The following is a 9,312-nucleotide window of genomic DNA, read 5'->3' as shown; positions in this document are numbered from 1 at the left end:
TCTAGGTTTAAAATTCTGGCACACATTTCTGTCCTTTGAATGTGTACATCTTAATGGTCTACTGGGAATAGGAGGAGGAAGGAGAAGAAGAAGAAGAGGAGGAGGAAGAGGTTGAGGAAGAGGGAGGGGGAGAAGGAGGAGGAGGAGAAAAGAAGGAGGAGGAGGAGGAGGAGGAGGAGGAGGAAGAGGAGGAAGAGGAAGAGGAAGAGGAAGAGGAAGAAGAAGAAGAAGAAGAAGAAGAAGAAGAAGAAGAAGAAGAAGAAGAAGAAGAAGAAGAAGAAGAAGAAGAAGAAGAAGAGCCTGAGAATAGGCAATTCTGCTTTAAATTGAGCTAGGGAATTCAATTATACAGTATTTCCAAGAGTCACTTTTCTCAAGTCTTGATTCCGCCCATCCCAGACAAGACTGCGGAGCAGAGTCCACAGTCCGGGAGCGAAGCTTCCTCACGTCCAACCTCAGCTTCCAAAATATGCGCGGAAGACGGACCAGTCAGACCCAGTTCTGGTTCCTCGCCGCATTTTCCCGCCAAGGGCGAACGAGACTCCCACCACCTACCCTCCCCCTTCCCTCTCCGAAAGAGAGGGGGGAGGGAGGGGGAGAGAGAATGAGGGTGAGGGAGTGAGTGTGAGTCGGTCGGCGCTCACCGCGGCATTGCGCGCGACTTCCCTTCCCTCCCGCCCTCGCCCGCCTCCCCACGGGAATCTTCCCAAGCTTTGGCGTTTATAATCCAGACAACCTGCGCGCCGCGTCTATCCTACCTCTGCCTCCCTCCAGTTCCCCAGACAGCTCGCCAACCCCACCCCTCCTCTCCTCTCCAGGGACGCCAGCACGAAAGAAAGTCGCACCCCAGCGCCGCCTGACTGCGGTGGAGGAACCAGCTCGACAGACGGTCGCTTTTTAGGGGGTGCGGTGTTCTTTTCTGGCCGGGCCGGCCAGCTTCTCGCTCGCTCGTCCGCTCTCATATAGTGCTTTGCGGTCGGTCGTACGCGCGTGCGAGGCAGGTTCCCGAAGCGGGCGGAAAAAAAGAAAAAGGCTGCTGCTGCTGCTGCCGCTGCTGCGTCGTCGTGGAATGTCCCCGCGCTCCCCGCCCTGCCTTCCGAAGTGGAGATGAGCCACAGCCAAGGCAAAGGACGCCTCTCGTAAAAAAAAAAAAAAGACCCCGGAGCCAGGATGATGGTGCACCTGCGGCAGCCTTTCCCTCTGGTTGTGGTAGCGCAGAGTTTCTTCCTCCCGCTCGTAAGTCCACTTTGCCCGGGGGTGGGTCGTCGACTCCCTCTTCCTCCTCTTTCCTTCCTAGTTTCGGCAGCATCAGAAGCTGCGAAGCGGTGGCGTCCGGATTTGGCGGGGTGGGTGGGTGGGTTCCGGATTTGGCGGTCGCCTCTTTTACCTCGCCGTTTTGAAGCGAGTTTATTATAAGGCGCTCCCGCGTTAAGTTTTGCTACCCGGTCTGCTTGAGTATTTTAAGACGAGGGCTTTGCCTTGAGGAGGGGTCTCGCGGCTGCCCGGCTTCTGCTGATCTCCCGCTCTTTTCCGCGATGGGGGAAGGTTCGACGAGGTGGTGCGAATCCGGAGCTGAAAACTTTTTCCCGACCACCGCTGGAGAGACGCTTCTTCTCAGCCGGACTCTGTGTGTGTGTGTGTGTGTGTGTGAATATTGTCCTGAGTGTCCGGAGTCCTTGGGGATTGGGCGGCATAGAAGTCGAATAAATAAATAAATATCGCGGGTCTTCTTCGGTTTAGGAACCGGACGGTGGGCGGCGAAATGAGGGGCAGCCATGGCCGCCTTTCCTCTGAGGCTTTCGAAGGAGGCAAAACCGGAGGGGGGGGTTGTCCCTGCCGCGTTTTTCACTGGGAACCCCGGAGAAGCCCCTGCGTTAATCCGACTTCTGAATGTAGTCCGAGTTTGGGTCCGAATGTTTAGAATGGAGGAGCATTCATGGCTGAATGTATTACTGTCATTGGAGGCAGGATTTAGAAACTTGAATAGGAGATTACAATTTTTTTTAAAAAATTCCATTCTCTTTCCCGGGCAGAAACTTGTGGTTTTCTTTGTCCGAGTTAGTTTTATTTCTTGAGTGAATGATCTTTAGTGACAAATTCTCTTTTCTGCACAGGAGAGCTCTTGGGGGTGATGTGTAGTACAGAAAATAAAGGCATTATGGTGATTAGGAAGGAAAATTTTGAAAAGTGTTCAAATAAACAAGTACCTTATTAAAAATCTTAAGGGCTAAAGACAACTGGACTTTTTAAAGTTCAGCCTAGAATTGACTGCTAGAGATACTGTATTGTTTCCTTTGATGTAAGATTTATTGTAAACTTGAACTGGTTCGATTTTAGTTAATTTTTTGGATCGTAAAACATCCTCCTGTAATTGTTACTCATGAAAATGGGTGCAAGGTGTCTTTATAATGATGTGGCTGAGTTTAATTGGCTTTAGTGCTTTCATAAAGCAGTTTTGGGTGGAAGTAAACCTATTTTTTTACAGCCTAGTCAGGCTAAAGGGTTGGGACAAGTAAACTAGATTGTAGTCTAAAATAAAGGGAGGAAAACTTTATAACTAAGGTATAGAGTCCTGAAGGTGGTTGTAAGATTGTATTTTGTAAAACAATTTTTAAAAAATTGGATGTTAGATATATGGCAAAAGAAGAAAATAGCACTGAAATTTCCTAAAGAAAAACATTAAAAAGTTGTAATGCAATTAAATATTTTGCTTTAAAAAAGAATCAATGTCCCTTTTCAGGAAAATGTTAACTGCTTGCACCCAGCAAGATGCAAAGTTTTATTTTCATCCCAGCTGTATGCAACCTGAAATGGTATGTGTATGGCAGTTTGTGTTACTGTAGTCAATTATGGAATATGTAATAAACCTTGAAGGGATTAAATAGCCTTCTTAAGAGCTGATTCTAATATTACAGTAGGAGTTGATTGATTAGTTTTTGAAAGAGCTTATTTCAAATTCTAATCCTTTTCTAAGACTGTGCTGGTCTTGTAAGATTGTGGGTCTTTTTCTTTATTTCGCTTTGGTGTTTTATCAGAGCAATGAAATGCAAAGCTGCAGCCTTGCGATAAGGCACACACTTTCTTTCACAGTGGTTTCCTTTAAAAAAAACAATAAAACCTGGGTAAATGCTTAGAATAGTTTCCAGCTAAACATCACATAGTGGTTAAGGATATGAATGGGAAATAGTGAATGAAGCAGGAAAATGAAATTTCCGTGCAAAAAAATCCAGTGGATACATTAGGGACTGATTAAAATTTCCAGTAGGCATTGGTTTTATTTCACATATGATTGAAGCAGTAATATTTTACTGCTTTACATCCTTTGCCTTGTATATGATGGTACATTGAAAAATTAAAACAGAGAAAACTGTCTTCGGATGGTGCTATTTATAAACTATTCATTAGAACTAGTTCATTTTTATGTTTAGGTAATTTGAATCTCACTAAGAAGCACCCTTTTCTTGTGCAATTTAATCAGTTGTCATTCAATCCCGTACTTGCACTAGGAATTAAGTTCTAAATGAACATCTAGTCCCAAGTAAGTGAATGTAGGATTATGTTGTTCTGTCCAACTCTACCATGAGTTAGCTGTAGTAAATACATTAGATGTATTTGAATATAGTGAATATATTATATTGTCTGATAAATAGCATTGCATAGATTTTGGCAACTCTATTAAAACAATGCACTAGTTTTTTTCCAGATGTTTCAATGGTTAAATGTCTTCCAAATATTGTCAGTATTTAAACATATTGTGAAAACTGGCAAATATAACCATAGAAAACAGCCTGCACATGCTAATCAGAATTACTGTACTTTAATGAAATAAATGCTATTTAAATAGTAAAGTGAACTTTACTTTATAAATATGATAAAGACTTTTACCAGTAATCTTCATCAAGTGCAGAATTAAAAATAGAATACTTGAATGTAGTATTTTATAGTCAGTAGAACAAATCAAAATCCAATTTTATTTTGTGCAGTCTATTTAAGTTTGCAGTCCTGATTGCTAATTTAACCTAACCTGATTTTTTTTTTTTTACTACAATTAAGTGGCAGTCTTATGATCCCTTACTGAACATTATCCCTGGTGGTAATTAATTCTGAGAGAAACAGAATAAACTTTTAAAGAAATTTACATCATATTATGTTGTTCATGTGTCTAAAATACAAAGGGTGTACTTAAAGTAAATAGTAAACATATGCTACAAATTGCATGGAATTTATATCTTGCATTTTTCCTCTGCTGTGAATTACCAAAAGGTAATTTTTCATATAAATCACCATTTGCTAGCATGGTAGTCAATACATGCTAAAACAATACCATATCCAGTAAATAAACATGTAACTAACTATCACCTAAATATTTATTTATTAGATTTATTTATTTATTAGATTTGTATGCCGCCCCTCTCCGTAGACTTGTGATAGAAAGAGGTTTGTCTAGAATTAATGTCAGTGACTACTGTTTTTTTAAATCTAATATTAATAGACATTACGTTTTCTATTGTAGAAAAATATTAAGTGCCATCTTAATTAGTAGAACACAGGAGCAAGAGAATTGAAGTCACTACCTATAGGAAAGTGTCTTATAAAGGAGATTTTTATGACCCATTCTGCTGTTCTGTTGAAATTGAATCCAGACTGTTTATCATTTTCTTTAAAATATTGTTTTCCTAGTACAGTATCCCAGTTTTCTACTTATTGTATTTACAAATTTTTAAAAATGCAAATGCATATTTCAAGAAAATATTATGAAATGAACTTTAAATAAAGGTTTCTATTTTTAAAAAATGGCAACATTATATGCTATTTCTTGATTTGTTTTGTTCAAAATATATTTTGTTATAAAAAATAAATATCAACATGGTTAAAATGAATGCAGTACATATCTTGTAAAGTACTGTAGGTCCACTAACATTTTAAAATCTTATATTTCATAAACCTGTGAAAAAGAAACTTGCATGTTTTTAAATATTCAGTTCATAGAATGGACGTGCTGGTATCTATAAGATATAAACATAATTTGGAAATAAGCTATTTTAAATCTTTTCTATAATGGGAAGGAAAGGAGGCTTTGTAAACACTAACATAGTAAATATGCTACTTACTGCTCTAATTTATATTTACCGGTAGTTGATATTTTGTAATTAAAAACTATTTGTGTTTCAGTTTTAATTTAAAAGCAGAAAGAAATGTAATGCCCAAGTTTGATTTTAAAAACATTACTTTTCTTGTTGTAACTGTAGTTTAAGGTGCTTTATTATTCAGATATTTCTTATCCATAGCCAAATATGTGCATGCATTCATGCAAGAAACACCACTCTACAAAAGGAAAATTATATGTCTCACATACAAAAGATTAGCCCAGTATTAACCAAAAACATTTTAAAATAGAATATGAATAACGTGTTACCTAAATATGGACAAAATATTTAATTGTGTTATTTAGCACTTCCAAGGTGTTAATATTCTGAAGATATTGTGAAAAATTAGAAGGAAGTGTATTTAAAATATAATTTGACAATTAATATATATGACAATCGAAAATGCAGTTTTCTGTTTTTAGTCATTTTTCTTAGTTCGTTGCCATCTCTTCTTGTTCCATGACTACACACAGCTCTTCTATGTTGTAATAATCTGCAATTATCTTCCCGAGTTATCACCAGATAGGAATGGTACTATTAATGTTTCCACAGTGCTAATGGAATCTGATATTTGTCTTATATGGAAGAGCTAAAATATTTCAACAATGACAAACAGCTTACAAAAAAAAGAGGATTTCTAACATTTTTCCTTAGAAATCATAGAAAGAAGTTCTACCTCCCATTGTTTTGGTCCCAGGTTTAGTCAAATCTCATTGCGCCAATGCTAAGTGAACACTACTGTCTAACATCTTCATTTCTAGGCCTAAATTCTCCTCCTTGTTGATTTAATGCCAGTATGACAAATAAGTAGGTGTTTGTTAGCCATACATTATTTGCAATTTTAAAAAGTCAACACTCTAAAAAAGAGAGATGGAAAGTGTATCTTTTATTATTCTTAACAGAATTAAAAAGAAAACTAAAGACTACTAAAGGGGGGGGGGGCAAATAGTACCACACAGAGAATCCTTGACAGAGATGATGGTGGGAGAGCTGCCTACAAACTAGAATAAAGTCAGAATTTGCACAAAAATTATTATTATTATTATTATTATTATTATTATTATTATTATTATTTATTAGATTTGAATGTTGCCCTTCTCCGTAGACTCGGGGCGGCATACAAATACTGTATAAATTACAGTGTCATTAGCTATCTGAAGGAATTCTGTTAAGGTAGAAGAGCTCTCTGATGAATCTTCCCTTTACCCACCAAATCAAGTCTTTCAGAAGAGAAATTATCAAACTGATATTTACCATGCACCAGCAGCAACTACTGGTGTATAGCTGGAAGCTACACATAGTAAAATCTGTAAATTACGGGTTAGTACTTGAAGCCCTTTTTCTTGTCATGACTGGGAGCAGCAAGTCATGTCTGGAGATGTCACACAGGATATGATGCTTTTAAAAAAGAAATTCGAGAAATATATGGGAAATTGGGATCAAGGAAATTGGAAGAAAAGCATAATTTTCCTGCAACAAAATTGGCTTCCACGTGTAAACTGCTTTAGAGAGTCTTCTGAAAAAGTCAAAAACTGCAAAGATGTAGAAGTCCTATATATGAGAAAGTATGAAACCACATAAAGTAAGCTAAATACTAATTATTCATAGAATGTAAATCTTAGTTCCAACTCCTTAACCACTGTCCATGTTGCCTCCCTATAGCACATCAATTATTTCAACTTGAAAAAACAGGAAGACTATGGAAAAGAAATGAAAGAAAGAAAATCAGATGTGTGGGGGTTTTTTGTTTGTTTTTAACAGCTATATGAGGTGGCATTGCAATTGGTGAATACAGATAGTCCTCAACTTACTACTGCAATTGAGCCCAAAATTTATGTTGCTAAATGAGAAATTTATTCAGTGAGTTTTGCCCCATTTTATGACTTTTCTTGCCACATTTGTTAAGTGAATTGCTGCAATTGTTAAATTAGTTACAAGTAAATCTGGTTTCCCATTGACTTGAGTCTACGGAGAGGGGCATCATACAAATCTAATAAATAAGAATAAATAAGAATAAGACTTTGCTTGTCAGAAGGTTGCGACAAAATCACATGACCCTATGACACTGCCACCGTCATAAATATGAATCAGTTGTCAAGCATCCAAATGCAAATCAAATGCAAAATGGGGAAGCTCTAGTAGTCCTAAGTGTGAAAAATGGTCATAAATAACTTTTTTCAAAGCGATTGTAACTTTGAAGAGTCAATAAATGAATGAGCACTACCTACAATACTGTACGTAGGGAACTATAAGTTTGATTATGACTAGAAGCCCAAGTCAAAGTGTGTATAGTTAGGGTTATGGTTTTCCCAGTTGCAATGTATGGCACTGAAAATTGGACCATAAGGATGGCTGAGCGCCAAAGAATTGAGGCCTTTGAACTATGATGCTGGAGAAGACTCCTGCGAATTCCTTGGACTGCAGGCAATCAAACTGGTCAGTCCTAGAGGAGAGCAAAGGAATCCTGACTGCTCTTTAGAAGGCCAGATCCTGAAGATGAAACTCCAGTACTTTGGCCACCTAATGATAAAGAAGGACTTACTAGAGAAGAGTCTAATGCTGGGAAAGATTGAGGGCAAAAGAAGAAGGGGATGACAGAGAGTGAGGTGGCTGGAGGGAGTCACTGAAGCAGTAAGCGCCATCTTAAATAGACTCCAGAGGATGGTAGAGAACAGGAAGGCCAGGAGGAACGTTGTCCATGGGGTCATGATGGGTCGAACACGACTTCGCAACTACCAACAAGAAGCCTAAAATGCATGTCCAACTTTTGCAGTACTGTACTCTGTGAAACTAGAAACTTGTACTGTGAGCTCCAGTGAGTGATGATAAAGAAATAGGGACGAGTGGTGGGATTTCTTTTAGACAATAGGGACATAGCATGATTTTGCATGAATGCAATCTAGGGGAAAAACTTTTTAAAATAACAAGAATGGATGGGTAGGGATGAATTCAGAGAATACAGAAAAAGCCATTAGATTATTTGATGACCCAAGAAAGAAAGAAAATGATTGGTGATTATTTTAGGAAAAAGGTTCAAGCATAAGTCTTTCTTTAATAAAAATATTAAATAAGTAGATGTAAAATCATGATTAAGTTATTTATGGTGAAAAACGGAATTACAGTATTTAGAGCAGGATACAGAAGTTAAGAGTGGGAGGAAAGAAAAATAAATACTAAGGAAGGAGAGTCCAGAAGATTGAATGGAATTAAAAATATGAAAGATGAAAAGATAAGAGATGAAACTGAAATGGGGAAGTGATAAAAGGACAATTTTACAGATTTGTATGGCAATTTTAACAATGTGTCAAAAGTAGAACTGAAATAAGTGCTACAAAGGTTAGTGCTCAAAATAATAAAATATAAAGTAATGCTAGGGAATACTGAAAAATGATAATGGTGTGGATGGAGACAGTGTAACTAGATAAATGTTTTAAAATAGATGTAAGTTTATGGAAATTAATGGCACATGTTTGTCTATGACATTTGGGTGTTTTTTATACCCACTCAGACTCACTATTGTGAGATAGAAAGCCATATGAATTACATCAATAAATAACTAAATCTCTAAATAGAGTACATTTCTGCATGACAATTGGAAAAATGCCATTATTGACCTCTTATACAAGGTGAAAAGTAATATAAATGCAAAATGTGTATGGGGATTAGTTGGTTAAATGCGTTCAAGAGGTGTTTGTCATAATGCTGACCAAAATTGTACAAGGAATTATAGTGAACAATATTTGGTAAATGTAGTGTGACTTTATGTCAAGCAGTAGATATATGGAGCTGAGTTTTTGCTGGTCAGCAGATCATTGAATGAATAAGTGGGAAACTGTTTTCTGTATATTTGTTCATTTAGAGAAGTTTATGATAAAACATGCGATAAAATAAATAAGCTTGGAGTATGTAATATTTTTCATGCAGTTGAAAGCTAGTTGCTGAATATGATAAACAGGCTATGATGGAAATTGGGAAAGCATAAAAGTGGAATGCTTAGCAAAAGGTTCAGAACTGAAGTAAAATGTGTGATATTGTTTACTAGTACAGTAGTACCTCTATTTAAGAACTTAATTTGTTCTGTGACCAGGTTCTTAAGTAGAAAAGTTTGTAAGTAGAAGCAATTTTTCCCATAGGAATCAAAAACAAATAATGTGTGCAAACCCAT

The 9,312-nt window shown here is 37.4% G+C and overlaps 1 protein-coding gene across 1 annotated transcript in view; it reads left to right on the top strand.

Annotated features, from left to right (window-relative positions):
- The first annotated feature begins 811 nt into the window (after window positions 1–811).
- NXPH2 (neurexophilin 2) overlaps window positions 812–9,312 on the top strand; it is a 62,632-nt gene continuing 54,131 nt past the window's right edge. The window contains exon 1 of the mRNA XM_070737028.1: window positions 812–1,236. Within this exon, the coding sequence (XP_070593129.1) occupies window positions 1,171–1,236 (66 nt within the window). The 5' untranslated portion in view covers window positions 812–1,170. The remainder of the gene's footprint in view (window positions 1,237–9,312) is intronic.

Source organism: Erythrolamprus reginae, chromosome 1, assembly GCF_031021105.1.
Source record: "Erythrolamprus reginae isolate rEryReg1 chromosome 1, rEryReg1.hap1, whole genome shotgun sequence".
In the NCBI taxonomy this organism is placed as follows: domain Eukaryota; kingdom Metazoa; phylum Chordata; class Lepidosauria; order Squamata; family Dipsadidae; genus Erythrolamprus; species Erythrolamprus reginae.
The sequence above is the reverse complement of the archived record's forward strand: the minus strand, read 5'-3'. Positions and strand labels throughout refer to the sequence as shown.